The 18,451-nt window shown below is 40.5% G+C and overlaps 2 protein-coding genes and 2 long non-coding RNA genes across 4 annotated transcripts; 2 read left to right on the forward strand and 2 right to left on the reverse strand.

The window, feature by feature from the left end:
- The first annotated feature begins 928 nt into the window (after positions 1-928).
- On the forward strand, positions 929-8,696 carry LOC144023289 (retinol dehydrogenase 10-B-like). Its single transcript, XM_077528564.1, has 5 exons — positions 929-1,483; positions 6,035-6,133; positions 6,317-6,462; positions 8,204-8,335; positions 8,423-8,696. The coding sequence occupies exons 1-5, from the start codon at positions 977-979 to the stop codon at positions 8,541-8,543; spliced, it is 1,005 nt and encodes a 334-aa protein (XP_077384690.1). The 5' UTR covers positions 929-976; the 3' UTR covers positions 8,544-8,696.
- Positions 2,038-3,417, forward strand: LOC144023290 (uncharacterized). Its single transcript, XR_013284521.1, has 3 exons — positions 2,038-2,350; positions 2,791-3,021; positions 3,293-3,417. It is a non-coding gene; the product is annotated as an uncharacterized LOC144023290 (long non-coding RNA).
- On the reverse strand, positions 2,050-5,066 carry LOC144023291 (uncharacterized). The gene is made up of 3 exons (XR_013284522.1): positions 4,663-5,066; positions 4,212-4,295; positions 2,050-4,130 (listed from the first exon to the last, which is right to left on the reverse strand). It is a non-coding gene; the product is annotated as an uncharacterized LOC144023291 (long non-coding RNA).
- A 176-nt stretch (positions 8,697-8,872) lies between the features above and the next one.
- Positions 8,873-18,278, reverse strand: cse1l (CSE1 chromosome segregation 1-like (yeast)). The gene is made up of 25 exons (XM_077528562.1): positions 18,149-18,278; positions 16,759-16,851; positions 16,485-16,627; positions 16,296-16,397; positions 16,066-16,211; positions 15,834-15,924; positions 15,619-15,726; positions 15,430-15,522; positions 15,177-15,344; positions 14,974-15,103; positions 14,797-14,862; positions 14,421-14,623; positions 14,263-14,347; positions 13,950-14,011; positions 13,735-13,871; positions 13,251-13,354; positions 13,060-13,157; positions 12,817-12,967; positions 12,516-12,724; positions 11,207-11,304; positions 11,047-11,132; positions 10,860-10,941; positions 10,486-10,632; positions 9,456-9,687; positions 8,873-9,365 (listed from the first exon to the last, which is right to left on the reverse strand). Exons 2-25 carry the CDS (start codon positions 16,841-16,843, stop codon positions 9,276-9,278), a joined length of 2,916 nt encoding a protein of 971 aa, XP_077384688.1. The 5' UTR covers positions 16,844-16,851; positions 18,149-18,278; the 3' UTR covers positions 8,873-9,275.
- Positions 18,279-18,451: the final 173 nt, after the last annotated feature.

Below are 18,451 nucleotides of genomic sequence, written 5' to 3' on the forward strand. Positions count from 1 at the left end.
CTCCAGCCTTGGTCGCATCTTACTCTATAACATGTGACCAAATCACTATTAAAGTAGAATGCGACAATTTAACCCCCAATGCATTACTTCAAAATGGTCTAAATCTAAAACAACAGCACTCTCTTGTGGTCTTACCGGAGAACACACCCATATAAATACAACTGACGGACGGATGGAGAAAACAATTCATAGAATCACAAAGAGCATAAGCAATTTTCCACTTAACCATTAACAGCCATTAACACACAAGTTCACAAGTAGAACGTGATCACATGATTGTGTTGAATAACAATAACACTTAATCCTCACGTTCTCTATTTATGGATTGTGTTCATTATCAACATTTTTCAAAGCATTAACAGTACATTGCAGTCGCAACTTCAGACTTTGCTACGACACTGCGTAAATGTGTCGTTTCCTTCATAACAACAATAGCCTACAAATTTTCCTGATTGTTCATGAGAAAAATTCGAAATATTTGGGATTTGTGTATAGGCCTACGTGCTAAAACCATCTTAACATTTCAGTCTGCGGCATAATCCGCCTTACATCATTGATCATTCATAACTCATAAAGGAATTCTTACCGAATACACATGACACGTAATATGCTTGTGTAAAAATTGAATTGTGACTGATAGAGGGCAGAGATGATCATTAAAATTTGAATCCATATATTGACAATCTGTTTGTACACCAAAATTATTTCTGCGTTTTTTAATTTTTTTTTAATTCATTTAAAAAATATATATATTTGCAACATAGTTATAGTTCACGTTATCATGAAACCAAATGAGTGTTTTGCTTGTTTTGTTTTTTTACTGCCACATTCTCACTACTGTTCAAATTGTAATTTACAAGTATGTCCTACATGCAGTTCAGATAATGAAATTATTTTCGTGTTTTTGACTGCGTGTTTCATGAAAAAAAAAAAAAATGGTGCCACCAAACGTCTAACTCTAATCCGGTTATATAAAATGACCATCCAATCCGCACCACATCACACGACCAACTTCTCCCTTGCTGCCAGCACCATGATCATCATCGTGGACCTGCTGCTGATGCTCATCGACTTGACCTACGCCATCCTGGCCGCCGTGGTGCAGACTTTCCTCCGGCCGAGGCTGAAGAGCATCGACGGCGAGTTGTGCCTGATCACCGGGGCCGGGGGCGCCCTGGGCCGCCTGTTCGCCCTGGAGTTCGCCAAGGAGGGCGCCCGCCTGGTTCTGTGGGACTGCAACGCGGCCGCCAACGAGCGCACCGCCCAGCTGGCCCGGGAGCTCGGCGTCAAGGTGCACGCCTACACGGTGGACCTGACCCGGCGGGAGAGCATTTACGAGGCGGCGGGGCGGGTGAGGACGGAGGTCGGGGACGTGTCCATGCTGGTTAACAACGCGGGCGTGGTGGCCGGCAGGAGGCTACTGGAGTGTCCCGATGAGCTTTTGGAACGCACCCTGCTCGTCAACTGCCACGCTTTGTTCTGGGTGAGCCGCGACCCGGACACACAAATGCCGTCATGCTCGTTGCCGATTCCGAACATCCGGGCATTTCCGTAACACACTTCACACAGTGAAAACTAACGTATATTATATTGATTTTGCCTGCAAGACAGTAGTCAAACGACACGTATTCACATTTTGAAATCAAAATAATCATCACAAATCAAATTACAGGGATATAAAGTCCAATGCGTTTCAATGATTTTTTTTTTTAACTGAAACTTTGCATTTAACATTTACAACAACTTCAATTTCAAGTGTCCATCTTATGTACATTCACAATATTGAAAACAAAAAAAGCAATCAACAAGTATACATAAAAAAGAAAGACGAAACAAAAAAAAAATAAACTAAACAATGAAAACATACAAAAATAATCGTAAGCACCATTTTAACTTGTGACGTCACGCAACTTGGCAATTTTGGCAAAAGTACTCAAGACTTTGTACTTATGTAGAATGTAAAATGTACTCTACTGAAAGTATTGGTTAATTAGTAAAAGTTGAATTCGTACTAAGTACACTCAAGTGTACTGTACAGCTGTATATGCAATAGGTCGCTTGCACATGTCGTCACTTCCGCCTCGGATTTCTCGTAGTCGCCATGCTGGGTGGCCTCCATTTACGTAGCGATTCGGTCTAACACGTATCTATCACGTTTGTTTTCTGCGTTTAAAATGGTACATTGTTGCTGCATCGTTGGCTGTTCGAACAAAGCCAAGGGGGAAAATGGTCGGTCTTTTTTCCGAATTCCGAAAATAATTAGGAACCAGGGCCTGGAGACAGAGGAGTGCGGACTCCGGAGGGAAGTCGTTACTTTGGGCTCGTGTGTGCAGCGATCACTTTGTGAGCGGTAAGCTTGTTTACCTTTATTTAATGCATGAGGATTAATAACGTTTCGACCGCCCATATATGGGCAAGTTGCTTATGTTTTGGATTCATGAGCAAGCAAGTTCGGTAGTACAAGCTGGCTAGCGGACGTTAGCCGAAAGCTAACATCGAACATTTTCACCCAAGTAGTGCCAGTGCAAAGTGTTTACTGCTGAAATTGGATTGATTAGTCTTGGGCTTTTAATGCCGATAACATGTTTTTTGGTGGCAAAATGTAAACTTGGAAAAAAAAGAGACAGAAGGGGCTGATGCAAGAAAACAGACCCCCGGGGGTGATGCAAGAAAACAGACCCCCGGTAGCCTACACATCATGCTAAAGAACTTATTCACGGCCACCCTACTGCGGTAAAATAACCAGTCTTTCCATATTTTATTTGTTTATATATTTGTTTATTTTAACAGGTCGCCCTGCGCCCGTTTTTCTGTCCAATCATCCCGACTGGGCTCCAACATTAAAGTTGGGTCCCAAGTTACAACATCTATGTCTCAGCCCAGTCGGTGCCAAGATATGAACGTGCACAGGAGAGACAAGCAAAGAAAAGACGACTCGAAGTGGCAGAGATTGTTGCAGTTATGCAGCCAGATGGCTCCAGTAACCTGTACCCTCAAGTACTGCTGACATCATTGACTCTGGTATGCCACTCAGAATTCATTACATGATATATTGTATGCATGAGTGAATGTATGTGTTTGTTTGTGTGTGTACACGCACCTTATATTTTAGAGACATTTGGAAGTGTTTATAGAAATAAGTATTTGCCTGTAGCAATGTTCATACATTAAAAAATGCAACAAAATGTGTACATTTCTTTTACACTGACAAAAAAACTATACTACTTTACTATATTAAACCTATTACTGGTACCGTATTTTTTTGTGATTTTTTATTTATTTTTTTCTTTAGGGATCTCATGCCACACCGACTTGATTGCCAATGACATGATGGAAACGAAGGCGAGCATCAAAGCATTGGAGGAGGACAACATGCGACTGTTTGTTTGGCGCTAATAAAGGCAGCGTTTATACAAATTCTATTGTTGGGTTTGTTTACAAAGCTATACATAATACAAATGACAGGATTTGACTCAATGTGCAATATGGTCCCTCTTAAAGTAATGGCATAAATCTCTATTATTTCTAAAAGCACAAAAAATGAAGTGAATAATGATTAGATGTAGTAATTTCAGGGTTAAAAATTGAACTGTTAGTTAATGTAGTTTATTTTAGCACAGGTGCCTACCATCCTGATGACGGTATGATGTAATGTTGATGGGGTACGCAATGACTTTCATTATGCTATGTACAGAGGAAAAAGTTGCTCTCTTTTAAATTTGTTTAATGTAAGACAAGTACCAGTACTGTGTTACAGTTTTCCCAATAATCCTTGTTTCACACTTGTCACAAAACCACTGTCCTTTTGGCAGTCTAGATTGGCACACTTCAAGTGATATCATTTGATTTTACAATCTGCTGCAGCACAAAAAACCACTTTATTCCGCATCTTTGAAGTACATGAGCAAGTGGTAGGTGACAGCGGCTGAGCAGGAACACTGGAAGTCCACTGCTGATCTAGTAAATGCTCTCCCGAGCAGTTCAGGTAAGGAGGGGATTTTGGGGAAAAAAAAAACTCTGGCTTTTCCAACTGGCCAAAACGAGCGATCTGGGTGGACTCGCTCAATCACACTTTGTCCACACCACAAAGTCGCAGAAGTCCGTCCAGTTAAACTCATCTGTGCCTGAATCTGAAAATATTACAAACATTGTAATGAAAATATGAAACATAGAATTAAATAAGAAACTACAAAAAGTAAAGCCATACATACCTGGTAATACTATTAGTGTTGTGACAAGTGATGGGAATTGTTGCCATCTGGCACCAGACAGAAATTGGGTGTTGTGACAGCCTCCTTAACCGTGAGATCATAAGAAAAGCTGTCAGTATGCTCAGTAGTTACCATGAACACGTTTTATTGTACTGGAAACTGAAACTAAAAATACGTCCTCTGAGAGTGGTTAACCTTAACCATTTAGAATAAGTTGATTAAGTAACATGTAACTAGTGAAAGGGTAGCATTAGATTTAATTAAGCCACGGGGAGGCTGTGCAGTTACTTTTTATTCTTATACGCTCTGCCATATTTGCCTGTTATAAAATTATTAGAAAAACCACATCAGGTAAAGCCAGCTGTGCATGTAAACACAATGATAACAGGAAGCCTGAGAACAAATCAACATTTTTGTGTGCAGAATTACCAACACCATGTGGTTTACTTACGTGCAACAGCAACCGTTTCTTCTGATGCGATGTTAAAGTTTACACTCTGTATCCACCCGCTTACAAAATAATTGTAAGCCTCCAGGGATTTGTTGGCGTGTTATGGAGCATGTTGTCAACACGAGGTAGGGAAAGATGTCCAGAGATGTCACATTTGGCCAGCAAGCTTTGTCCGTCAAAAAAAAAATCACCCTTGGTCAGGACGTAATTAGGATCAATCCCGCCACACAGAGACACCTTCTGCCTGTATCGTTGTTTTTGATCTTCCGGTAAATCGTGAAAATACTGCGAAAATTACATCAGGTTGATAAGCTCTACCGTGTAACTCGCGAGTGTACCTTGTGAACCGGCGGACACCCAATATGGCGCCCGAAGGAAAAACTCCCATGATGCATTACGATGTGCAAGCGACCTATACCAGGGTTGTGACGTCACTTCGAGGTACAAATACTCCGTTACTGTATTTACTTAAGTAGTTCTTTGAGGATATTTTTCTGCTTTTTTTTTTACTTTTAATCTTTGTTTGAAAACAGGTATATGTACTTTGTACTCCTTACATATCAGCCGAAGTGCTTCAGAAGTATAATGTACAGTACACACCAGTGGGGTTCATTACGGTTCTGAATAAAGTCCTACATAGCACCCATGGAGTTCTTCGAGGTTCATAGAGCATATATCAAAAAAAAAAAAAATTGTATTCTATGTAGAACCTTTATTAGAATGTAAAGCCCCCTCAAGATACTCAAAAGTTTAGATACCCAAAACATATGATAAACATCTGTACTTTTTTGTAACGGCGGTCCATGTTGGGGAAACCACACCCACCATCTACTCGCCTGACACGAGTTATGCAACATGTATTCAGTACAGTATTTGTGCACCAGAGTGTGAAGGAAGCAGCCACTCCATCACATCCCCATGAGGGTTAGGGTCAGCCCATGTCCTGTACAGCAAAGCTTTGTGCTCAGTAGCCGTGTATATGTTGCCCACCCCCTTACTATGCAGTAGTGGTACTCATTCCTGCAACCAGTTAAAGCATGTGATTCTAATGTTGATCCTCTTACAGCCTGGTCTTGTGCTAAAATATGAAAGCTCATTATAATAGCAAAACATATTCGCATAGTGGATTTATCCATCACAACATAATGACACAAGAGATTTTATACATTTTCCCTCTCATGTTACGTTTAATATGACATCACTTACTGTGAATAGCAGAATTTGTTTTGCGAATATGGACATTAGGTTTAACTGCAGATTAAAAAAAAATAAATAAATAAAAAAAAATAAAATAAAAAAAAAGATTGTTCTCTTTAAGTGATATACTCAAGCCACACTACAATCCTAACGGACAACATTTTTCCAAACTCAGATGACCAAGGCTTTCCTGCCTCAGATGAAGGCAAACAACCACGGTCACATAGTAACCGTTGCCAGCGCCCTCGGCCTCTTCAGCACTGCATGCGTGGAGGTAAGAAAAGTGAGGAAATGTCACCACTTTTCTAAAGCGGGGATTCTCAAAGTGCGGTCAATTAGCATCAGTGGCTTGCTCTTGTACGAGAGTCACAGACGGGTTCAAACTGTATACCGCTGTCCGTTTCCACCATCTCTCCCTGAATTATTACGCTTGAAGATATTGACGCTCTTCCTGCAGGATTACTGTGCCAGCAAATTTGGGGCAGTTGGCTTCCATGAGTCATTAACCCACGAGTTGCTAGCAGAGGAGCTCGATGGAATTAAAACCACTCTCGTCTGCCCTTACATCGTGGACACGGGGATGTTTGCAGGCTGCGAAATAAGGTGAAATTCCATACCAGGTAAGGGTGTCACGATTTCGATTTTTTATCGAAATCGATCGAAATTACGTCACGATTTCGAGCATCGAAATAGAAGAGAGGACACACGATTCGATGCCCCCCCCCCCCGGCGCCCGCCGCCACCGCCGCCACCTCCCAGGAAAGCAAATGAGACGCAGCCATTCAGCTACTAGCTAACGGCACTTGTTAGCTGACTTCTCCTGCAGTCATGATGGCAAGCGCGGACAGACACAGCAATGGTGCTTCAAGCCGCTCCCGCTTCTCTCGTCACCAGTTTGGAAACATTTTGCGTTCCCGGTGAGTTATGTCGACAACGTTCACGTTGTCGATAAAAAGACCACAGTTGCAAGATATGCTATGTGCGCGTACTGTACTCGGCCACGGTGTTACGCCCGGCTCGTCAAGGGGAAGGGAAGTAACACAATAACAGAAAATATAGAGTAGATAAACACGGGTCGACTTTAACATCTGAGTAGTTTTAATTGAAATTTCAGGCAGGGGTTTGACAAGGGAGTGAAAGTGGAAGGTGAACAAATAATAACCGCATTTGACAGAACTGACAGAACGGAGGAGAAACAACAATAACCAATAGGGGTATAATACACGGATACACAATAGCGTCGCGCTGGCACAGTCGTCCAATCGGAGTGTCGCGCTGGCACAGTCGTCCAATCGGAGTGTCGCGCTGGCACAGTCCTCCAATCAGAGTGTCGCGCTGGCGCATTCAAACTGAAGTACCATTATACGGGCACCAGCCGACACAAACACACACATACATACTAGGGGAGCGGAGCCGGCGGCGGGCCCGAGCCGCCAGCCGTAACAACGGGAAACACGACAAACATGACGGGACATTTACGCAGGCATCACAAAGATTTAGATTTATCAAATTCAACTACAAGTGGGAAAACAACGGTCCAACCAACTATTTCATCCTCATTTACAGTGAAACTTCCACACACTTCAGCTCGCGCGAAACGCCAGATCCATAGGTCTATTTATAGCAGCAGACCTGCAGCCTTGGAAAACGCTGGAATCAAACATTTAATTAGTGTACTTGAACCACGCTACAGTATGCCCAGCAACTGTAAATGTTGGGATATAGTTTGTTCAGGCTGTATTTGTTCCATGACTTTGGATACAATATATTTTTTGTTGTTGTTGCACATTGCACATTATTTTAAGAGGAACGCACAGCACACTGTTGTAACCAAAAACAGTCAATAGATGGCAGGCACCCACTGTGACTTTTTGTTTTTGTTTTTTTATTTTTTATTTTACACTTCAGTAAGAACAAGACGGTTAACTTTATATTGTAAATAAATTCTTTGAATTTGATCATTCCTGCCTAATGTCAATTATCATATATTACATAAATTTACACAAAAATAATATGGAAATTGCATCACCTATATGTAGCCGATCTTTTGAAATAAGATTTACTGTACAATGAATAGAACCAATGATCATAGACTAGCCTTAGCCTACAGAAGCATATGCCTCTGTGTTATAAAGTGGGGGAGCGGGAAAAAAAAAAAAAAAAAAAAAAAAAAAAAAATCGAAAAAAAATCGAATCGTGACCCCAAAATCGAAATTTAAATCGAATCGTGGAGTTGGCGAATCGTGACACCCCTAATACCAGGTGATTCTATTCTCTAGCTGACATACACTAGTTCAATTATCTGAATAACGCTAAGATTCTTTTGAATCATTCTGATTTCCAGGAAGGAGCTTCGCAGTCTAATCCCACCATTGGAGCCTCTGTACACCGTTCAGCAGTCCATGACGGCCATTTTGGCAGAACAGCAAATGATCTGCATCCCTCGCCTTATGTACATCCCGTTTTTGACACGAGCGTAAGTGCAGCTTACTTTTCACACTACCTGCTCAGCAGCTGATGAGTATTTTTTGCCGTATTGTGTTGTACTCTCTTCCCTCTATAGTTTATTACCCTGGGATGCAAATGTTGCTACGTATCGCTTCATGGGAGGAGACAAATGTATGCTGCCCTTCATCAAGAACGTTGAACAGAGGACATGTAATGGCCATGTCAAGTCATCATGAGACCACCTGCGTTGTGTCGACAGTATTTAATATGACATTTTTTGTTTGTTTTTGCTGAAATGAAATATGAGTACAACGGATTTTAAGTGAGAACTATTTTTACATGACATCTCAGGACTTGATGGCAATAAATCCGCAATCATGGTCTCCGTTTTTGGCCTTGTCTATAAAATGAACAATTTTTGTCAATGAAAAGTCAGCAAAATGTAGTTAATGTATTTCTGGCTTTGAGTACTCCAAAAAGAGAATGGAAAATAAGCGTTTACATTTGAGAATCTGATGCACACACGCAAGGAAGGAAATCGAAGGGATGCGGAGACCATGACAAATCTGTACAAGCGACTTTTTTTATTCACATGAAAAACAGTGTCAAAACAGACTAGACATGAATAAAGCTACAAGAAACATGCAACACAAAATACAAACGTACAAAAAAAAAAAAAAAACTAAATAAATTCTAAATCAAATGTTCAGTTTCTTTCACAAGAGCTGTTGTAGGGGAAAACGTGATTGATGGAACCTTTTGCTTGTTTCTTTTTCCGCCTTTTGGACCATGACAAACGTAAGAGCTCAAAAAAACAAAACTGTATGTGTTAGGCTAGCGTTTGGTCATGATCTTTAAAACTTTTAAAAACTAAGCACAGTCTGAGAAAACCCAAAGTCATGAACGAATACCTTTGAGGGAATTCCACAGTTTGCTGGTAGTCCTTTTGAACTAAACAGCATTGCCATTCAGACCAGTTGCACATTGGCTCCCTGTAAATAAGTCTGCAGGAAGCGGAGCGCCTCAGCGTTCAGACTGCTACTCAGCGTTGATGGAACCTGCACCAAGAAAAAATAAATAAATAAATACATTACAGAAAATCATCAAAATGTTTATGACGCCATAAATAAAAAATAAAAAAAACATACCCTTCCCGGACAGGCTGTCGAAAGCTTGTGGAGCGAATGGGCCAACAATATTTTGGGATTGCTGACGGCATCACCGATCGGATCGTGCTCCTTCTTTCCAGCAAAAGCCAGCTGGGAGAAAGCAGTCTGATAGCCGGGCGTGTCTTCAATGTCAATGAAGTGCTCGTCATCCGGGATGCTGTCGTCTTCGGGCAGCTCGAAGAGACCAATGAGGGCCTGGAGCAGGGGAGCCCTGACCATACACATAATTAACTTATTCAAACTTAATGCTTTGTCCTGCACTCCCCAAAACTGATTTATATGTTTTTTTATTTAAATGTTTTTTTATGCTAGAGCATACATAAAGCATTGATACTGCTTCTGACATGAAGAGGTCACTTAAAGCAATGACAGTCATTCCAAAAGCAGCCATGAGGTGGCAGCATAGTATAAGAGCTCACCCAGGGATATGTTGCAGCAGGCTCTTTTTCCCAGTGTTTTCAACAGATTTGTGGATAATGATAAAACCTAGCTATATTCTAATTCTAATTGACACAAAACGGAAACAGATATAATCATACTTTTTTTCTTGATTAAAGAAGAGACTCTAGTCTTTCTTTTGGGAGGTCCGATGTTTTTATAGCATTAGAACAGATTGAATATTCTGTGGACCTTGCAAAATCAGTCAAAATCCAATGAAACAGCCGGGAGTGAAGGGGGTTGTTTCAGGGAAAATGGCTGGGAGGGAATGAGTTAACGAGGCTGTACATTTAAGGAATATTTTTCCAGCCATTTATTTCACAAAAGGACATGCACTTTGATGATTCTGTCCTCTTTCATCTAAAAACTGCTTCAAACATCAAAGCGTATGTAGGGATGGAAGAATGTTGATTTGTTGTGATTGTATTGTATTGGTGTTAATGTTTTATGTTATGTTTTTAGTTTTTTTGTGTTCTGTAAAACGCTTTGTGACATTTCAGGCTGTTTGAAAGCACTCTATAAATAAACTTGAGTTGAGTTGAGATAATAAATAAACGCAAGTTAGGCTTACCAGAGCTTAGTGTACTCCGTGTCCATCATGGCGGGACATTCAGTGAGGATCTTTGTGATACCAACAGCACAGATCTTTTTCTCAATTGTTCCAGACACTTTTTGAACCTCTGGAATGATAATTTTCTCCAAGACCATGCCGAACATTCTGGACAGTGCAGACAAGATTGATTAGATTTAGAATATGAGACATCGAATACAAAACCTATTTTAAGTCGAATTTGAATCTTTTGACACAGCAAAATTAATGACTAAAACACTGTTTGATTGACAATCTGTCTCGTGTTTGCAATTTGCTTCGAAGAGCAACAAAAGCATGTTCACATTGCAACCCAAACAATTTGATTCATGGTGACTTATTCAAATGAAACTTACTTGGGCTGGATGCTGTCAAAAATCTCCTGGAGTGCAATAGCCCCATACTTGACACAATACAGGTTGACAAATACCAAGAAACCTGCGACATATTCAATGTGTCAATACATTGATTACTGCATTATTTGAAACGAATAGGCTCATACATGAGAAGGTTAATGAGGTGACGCTAAATGACTGTACTCACTCTTGATGAACTTGGTGGTTTTGGAGCTTTGGAGTCTTTGGAAGAGCAAAATGAAGATCTGTTTCCTGTACTGAGTGAGGGATTCTCTGGCAAAAACAAGAACAAGAAGCATTTCATAAGCAGTCAAATTTCAAAGAGGCCGAGAGGAGTGCCAACTCACGGGGGCATGTGCTCGATGATGCTGTTGAGCAGGTAAAACCCTTGGTGGTCGTTGGCCTTGGAGGCAATAAGCTTTTGGAAAACACCGAGCAGTCCAGGCTGAGGAGAAAGGAGAAAGTATAAGCTAGATTTAATTTCCATCAACCGACTCAACTAATGAAAATTCAAGCAAAAATAAATCTGTCTTCGTGGAACAGGTTCTACAGTCTACAATGCATCCATTTGAATGTTATTGGAATTTTCATAAATATTTTATTTTTCACATTAAGCCCATTTGATTTTGTTCTTCTAGAACAGGGGTCTGCAAACTGCGGCTCTGGAGCCACATGTGGCTCTTTAGTCCCTCTCCTATGGGTTAACTGTGGAGCTCTATTAATAATAAAAAATAAAATAAATAAAATTTAAAAAAAAGGAGAAAATGTTTGTTTTATTTGCATTTTTTTAAGATAGTATAATATTTAAATAAATTAATGATAAAATAAAAAAATAAAAAATAAATATAAAAAAAAATGTCAAGAGTTCAAAAAAAAAAAAAAAGAAAGTGCAGAAAACAGAAAATTACCATAAAATGTCAATAAAATTGCGAAAAATGACTGAACTGAATAATAATTAAAAAAAATGCAGCAAAAAAAAAAAAACATTAAAAAATTAACCATAAAATGACCAAAACAAACCAAAAATAAAAAAAATGCCCCAAATTACCATAAAATGTCCACAAAATTGCCAAAACGTCAGAAAATTGAGAGCAAAAAAAAGGCAGGGAAAAAAAAAAAAGCCATAAAATGTCCAAAGAGGCAGAAAATTACCATATGTCCATGAAACTGCCAACAATGTCAGAAATTTGAATAGCAGAAAAGTCTAAAACTGTATTTAAAAATAAAATGAACAATGAAGTATAAAAAATTACACAAAAAAAAAAAAAATCAAAACGAATGGAAGAAGAAAATGAACGTCTGTCTAATATTGGCTGCTGCTCTCATATTTCTGTGTTGTGGTGCAACTATAATTAGCTATTGGGCCCTCAGTACATTAGACTAACACGAACACAGTGTATTCATCATCACACTGTTATAATTTTTCTGTTACTGTTTCCTCAATCATGTTTCCTTTATCATAATATTCAAATAGCAGCTCCAGACAGATTTTTGGTTATCAATTTGGCCTAAAACGGCTGTTGTTACAGTAAAGAATGCTGATCCCTGTTCAAGAAGATGAAGTTAGCTATTCTATTTCCTTAGATTGGGGCGGACATATAAACATTGTAATCAAGTACAAAACTATAACTCGTGTACAAAGCTGCCATCACATACTATTTTATCAGCAGCAGATGCAGCAATGGTGGCTCCCCCCTTTTCCATGTACGCCTGCAGCAGGCGCACCAGAGGGGGGATGTTGCCCGTGCGCTCCCACAACACAGGCTGCAGCAGGTGAGGGAATAAAGCCATGTAGGAAGAGGGAATCGCGTTGGAATGCATCTCTAGGAGGAGAGACATCACCTGGAATACGTACGGGAGAAACTCTGAAACAAAACAAAACAAAACAGAAAATGACCATGAGCCTCAAACAGCTACTCTATACGTGCAAACATGATATTTGTGCAACGCAACTGACCCTGGACATCGTTCTGGAGGATCTCCGTGAAAACGGGGAAGAGGGCTTCCTCGAAACTGCCGACAGTGGCGGGGTTAGCCTTGCAGGTGATGCGGACAGACAGGCAGAGGGACTCAAACAGGTAGTGGTTGAAGTGGGGCTTGCTGGGATTCTGAGAACGAAGCATAAGAAGACTTTAGCGTATCCCATATACAAACAAGCATTTCGAGTCAACGCTGCGTATTCAAAAAAACGACAAGTTACCTTGCTGACTAAAAGGAGCTTCTGAGTGAGCTGATCAATTAGAGTGGGAATGTAAGGAACAATGGATTCCTGGAGGAGTGAGAAGCTGCGCATAATAGCTTTAAAAAAAAAAAAAAAAAAAAGAAGAAGCAAAGGCAGCGTCAAATAAATGTGCAGATGCGAGAATATATAGAGGACAGAATCTAGCACACCTTTCATGATGTATTCATTTTCTGATGAACCAGGAAGTGCCATCGCCTTGAACAGGTTGGTGAGGAGCATGTCACTAAAAGGTGCCATCTCCACAGCAGTGATACTGAGAAACAAGTAGTCCAAAAAGGAGAATTTTTACAACATTGTTTCCATTACTTCAGCACATAGAAGATGGCACAAGTTGACTTTAATAATTGTGTTTCCGCGGGTATCATCAAATCTAATTTAATGGCCATGTCGTACTGCATATACACATACATATATGCATACTGTTTTTGCCACGAGGTGGCATTAGTGCTTCCTGTTGGACATTGGTGACAGGAACCGAATGTTTTCCTTTCCAAATTTAGAGCAACTGGTATTCGGAAGAGGAAGCAACTCAAGGCCTTAATTTTTGAAAAATCAATTTAATGACTTTTATTTCTTTTTAATGAACTGCGGATTTAATGAACTGCGGATCACTATACACAGCTCTAAACTCACAGTGTTGAATTGTTCGGCCCCCTCATAGTAAACAGCCTCTCCAAAGCGTGAGCGGCATATGTGTGTTCCACAGTGCTCTCTGCCTGCAAGTGAGATATCAAAAGAGGAACTGCCTGCAGCAGTTGTTCCTTGGGAAGCTGAAAGAGGAGAAGCGCAACTAAGTTATTCTGCATTGGGATGTGCTCCCCATGGAGAAACCAAGAGTTTCAGCATACCTGGCTTCTGAAGATCATCACATACTTGATGGCATCCGCCTTTAACACTGGGAACTCATTCACTGCAATGACATTATCAAGCTCTTGCATATTAATGTCAAAAGACACAGTACATATATTTGAAAGAGGAATCATTGCATTTTTTACATTCCACTGTTTTTATTTAGTTCTCAGTCTTTGGGATTTATCAGATGCAGATTCATTTTAGCGTGATTTTCTAACCTTCAAAATCTGGAGTAAAAAAAAATATGCATTGCAGACATTCACTCATGTATGTATTTACATACAAGTGTATTATAAGAAGCTGTCCTACCGTTAGCGGACTTCAGGTCTGTAAGAATGTGGTTCACAAAGAACTCTGTCAAATTCACCAATTCATTGGCTTGAGTTATTCCGTGCTGGGGAAAAACAATGGCCAATTATGCAAATGCAATCCTTCAATAATACACAAACAAACCTCATCACCAATACCTTCTGCGTCTGTGCTTTGGATGCCAGTGACGTGACTAAATAGATGGCGGCGTCTTTGTGCTTCCAATTGGCACCGGGGTTCTTTGCGTACTCGGCCAGCATGGAGTTGACATATCCGGAGAAGATGGCTGTGACCGGGCCCTCGAAAAACTTACAAAGGCCTCGTACCAAGTCACAAGCCGCCCTACGACGAGTGTCGATGTCTGAAAAGAGAAGGGGGGGCAAGCATGAAAACAATCACTACTTTAACACGTTAATGCGCAATTTAAAATACAAAACAAAAAACATTTGACAATGAAAATAATTAATCCATCCTGAATTTCAAACAGTTGAATCAATCATCGAACATTAAGGAAGGAAATGATTTCATCTTTACCAGAGCCCTCAAGGTCTCTCCGGATATATTCCTCAGAGTTATCTTCAAAAGCCTCCTCATCAGCACCTAATTAAATATTGTAGACAAGACGGTCAAACGGCACATCATAAAAAGCACATTGGAATTCAAACACCTTCCCATGTGCCAGCAAAGACTACAAACAAAATGGCTACTTACTTCGGAACTCCATATTGGGAACAATGACCTTTTCGCAAATGCTCGTGAGTGTATTCTGATCCTCAAATAGATTTTTGTAGTGTGGCCTTTCACAGACCGATGCCAAAAACTGAATGGCGTTGCTCACAAGCTACAGCAAAAACAAAACGGGTTAAATGCCAGCCTTGAGCAAACGCGCACCAAAATTTTGCGCGCAACCTTACCAGGTCATATTTAACTTCCTGGCCTGTCGAAACTAAAAGGTTCCAGATGGCAGTGACAAAACGAGGAAGATATGGCTGAAACTCTTCATCGTACTTCTGAGCATAAAGCGCGGCGTTGTCACAAATCTGGGACTTCAGCAGCTCGAGGAGGCCTGCTTCCTCCTCATCCTAAGAAATCAAAAGAACAGACACGCGAGATCTCCTTTAACGGGAATTTCATCTTAAGGTAAGTTGAAATTTTTAACATGCTTACATCTGTTTGTACAAGTTTATTATCCAAAGTAAGAAGCGCATGAAAATTGGTCATCCAGGTTTCCATATTATCTTCAAAAAACTCAGGAAGGTCCTGTAGAATAACAGAATTTGGTGGCAAGGTCAATTAATACATTGAAGGTGGAATGACATTTTTTTTTTTTTCATAACTTTAATGAACAGAACAGACCTGAAAGTTAAGACTGTAGAAAAGCTTGGAGATCAGCGTGAGTGATGAGAAAAGGACTTTCAAGGCATTAACATCGGTAGCATGAGTCTGACACAACTCAATAGTGACCTGCAACAAACAAGAACATTAGTTACAGGAGCGATAACATTGTTTATTTCAAAATGTGTGTGCTTTGCTACAATATTTAATGTAAGAAACAACAAGTGACAACAAACCTTGAACAACTCCGTCAGAGGCAAGGCAAATGTATCAAGAACTAATTTGATCTCCAACCAAAGCTCATTTGACTTAAATTCATGGCGATACCTGAGAGGGATAAACAAATAGGAGGCAAATGTGGTTGGATTAAAAGGTTAAACTAGCACTTATAGTGACAGATACAATAGAGACATACATGGAGAGGACATCTTATTAACAGTGATTGTGGGATTTGCTAATTAGCTCTACCTCCTAAATAGTGAGTGTGCAGTTCGGAGCACTCCATTGATAACATGAAAATCTCCGCTTCTGAATCGGGTCACCATCTCTGTTAGAAGGTCAGGCCACTTCTGGGGGAAGTCTTCCCGTCCGATGATGCTGATAGCGTCACTCAACTGGAAAAAGAAGAACCAACGGAGGCTTTATTTAAAAACAGAAAAGAAGAAATGAAACTCCTTAATATACATTACGACGCTCACCTGCTTCTGAATCTGTTCCGGACTGCTTAGCATCAAATTAACAATGTTTGCTTTGACTGTTGTTCTGTCTTGTTCTGAGATTTTGTTCGGTTCATCTTCAACCTTCAGAGAAATATAATCAATCACAACCTTCATAACTGACGCCACGGCATCAATAATGAAATAATCAATGCAGCTGTCAAAACTCACAACGCGCCAGTTTCTTTTGATGTAGTTTTTGAATGTAACAGCAGCACAGACACGAATAACACTGTCTTGGGACTTTTCGAGCAAAGTGAGGAGGAGTAAAGGGTAGTTCTGGTTTCCCTCAACAGATTCAAGAAACTTTTCAGCTACGACAGAGAAAACCACAAAGCAGGTGTTATGACATGGCCATCAAAAGTGGAATAGAATAGATTATTAATGTATGTATAAACAACATGTACGAATTGAATGCATGTTTTTGTTACCAATTCATCTTTACCTGGACGTCTGACAGTTGGGTCTGGGTTGAGCGTTTTTCTGAGAAACTCTGTGAGGGTTTGTAGGTTAGCATCATTCAGTTCCATGGTTGCTACTGTGAAGGAGAAGACCACAAGTGAGTCACTGGAAGCACAATATTATGTAAAATTTGGTTAATATTATCCACTAAACTGTTCAGGGATCCAGACCACCCCTAAATGGTGACATTTTGCCCCAAAAACTTGACAGTGCAACTACATTTTTCATCTTTGCACACATTTGTGACAAATAAGTGTTTTTGTTTGTTTTTTTCTTTTGTTTTTTGTTGCTGACAAATTTCTGCTCCACACTTCCTCTAATTTCATGGTGAAAATGTGAATATTTGCAAGTGAATTTTGGGATTAATGTGCGCCAACCTGTAACACGTCGAGTCTGGCCGCATCACTCGGTCTGCAGGGGGAGAGTGACAACTCTGGGTTGTCTAAAAGGTGCGAATAGTTGTCTATATGTGCAACAAATTTGATTGGCAGTCACTGTGCAATGTGTGCCCTGCTTCTCTCAACAAAAGGACAATGTACCTTCATTTCCTCCTAGTCCACATGTGTGAATATAAGCATGAATTGTTTGTCTAACTAGTTTCCTATGATTGACTGGCGACCAATCCAAGTCCAGGTGGCATATAGCTTTCCTAGCGACCAGTCCAGGGTGTGTGTACCTTGCCTCTTACCCAAAGTCAGTTCTGTTTCCAGCTCAAACGCGACTCTCATGAGGACCAGCTAATTAGAAAATGGATGTATGTACAGTCCATGCAAGTGAATGCCGAACAGCGACGTCCAAAAAGTATCAATGAGAATTTGGCTCCGTCGTGAAGGCGCAGCTAATTCACTTCAACGTTACGGGTCGAGATTTTCCGAATACGAAAGAATCCGTCTCAAATATACGAGGGATCAAGCCAAAGGTGTCCACTATATAGAATAGACCCTTCATTCATAACCATTCAAACATTGAGCACAGCCCTGACGTTAGCTCGCTAGCAGCTAACCTAGCGACATGCTCCACTCTGCACTCAGCTAGCCCTGCTGACTCCAGATCAGTTTGGCGTATAAATGTTAACTAGACTGGAAAAGTGACATACTTTTGTACACGATGGGGTAAAAATGTAAAAGTTTTAAGCTGTGTTTAATTTGGTTTGTAACGTTAGCCGGGCTCCATAGACGCGAGACGAAACCTTTCGCAGCATGGAGTGTCAGCACCTGTAAATAGAACCACTGCTAGCGTAGCGCTAACTTGCTAACAGAGGGATAAAGTAAGCTAAGCGATACGCCTTTTATGGTCATCTAAAACCTAATGCCCCCGGTGTGTGGTTTTGAGGTCTCAGCCACTATTGGTAACAAGCATGCAGTCTTACCTACCCGTCACTGTGCCGCTTATTTATCAGTGTGAGATGCAGCGGTATAACACAAACGCACACACACTGCACGTTCGTGGTTGCAGTGCCAGCTTTCAAACGTCCGGAGCGACTGCGCGGTCATACTATTGCGCATGCGCATATGTCAAGCAACGTTGGAAAGCTACGCCCCTAGTGATTCAAATCAGATCAAGATTACACAAAAGTCAAGTCAAGTCATCTTTATTTATGTAGCACTTGCATCTTTTATGGAAACTCTGACTTCAGATAATAATAATAATAATGACAAATTGGAGGAGTTTTTTTG

Source organism: Festucalex cinctus, chromosome 8 (genome assembly GCF_051991245.1).
Source record: "Festucalex cinctus isolate MCC-2025b chromosome 8, RoL_Fcin_1.0, whole genome shotgun sequence".
NCBI lineage: Eukaryota > Metazoa > Chordata > Actinopteri > Syngnathiformes > Syngnathidae > Festucalex > Festucalex cinctus.

What these genes read in the sequence shown, in the direction of transcription:
- cse1l (XM_077528562.1), bottom strand. Translation starts at nt 16,843, where the DNA reads ATGGAACTGAATGATGCTAACCTACAAACCCTCACAGAGTTTCTCAGA. An exon ending in AGGAAGTTAAATATGACCTG is followed by an intron (nt 15,104 to 15,176) that starts GTAAGGTTGCGC and finishes TTTTTGCTGTAG; the next exon opens with CTTGTGAGCAACGCCATTCA. An exon ending in AACCACCAAGTTCATCAAGA is followed by an intron (nt 10,942 to 11,046) that starts GTGAGTACAGTC and finishes AATATGTCGCAG; the next exon opens with GTTTCTTGGTATTTGTCAAC.
- LOC144023289 (XM_077528564.1), top strand. Translation starts at nt 977, where the DNA reads ATGACCATCCAATCCGCACCACATCACACGACCAACTTCTCCCTTGCT. An exon ending in ACTGCCACGCTTTGTTCTGG is followed by an intron (nt 1,484 to 6,034) that starts GTGAGCCGCGAC and finishes TTCCAAACTCAG; the next exon opens with ATGACCAAGGCTTTCCTGCC. An exon ending in ATCCCGTTTTTGACACGAGC is followed by an intron (nt 8,336 to 8,422) that starts GTAAGTGCAGCT and finishes TTCCCTCTATAG; the next exon opens with TTTATTACCCTGGGATGCAA.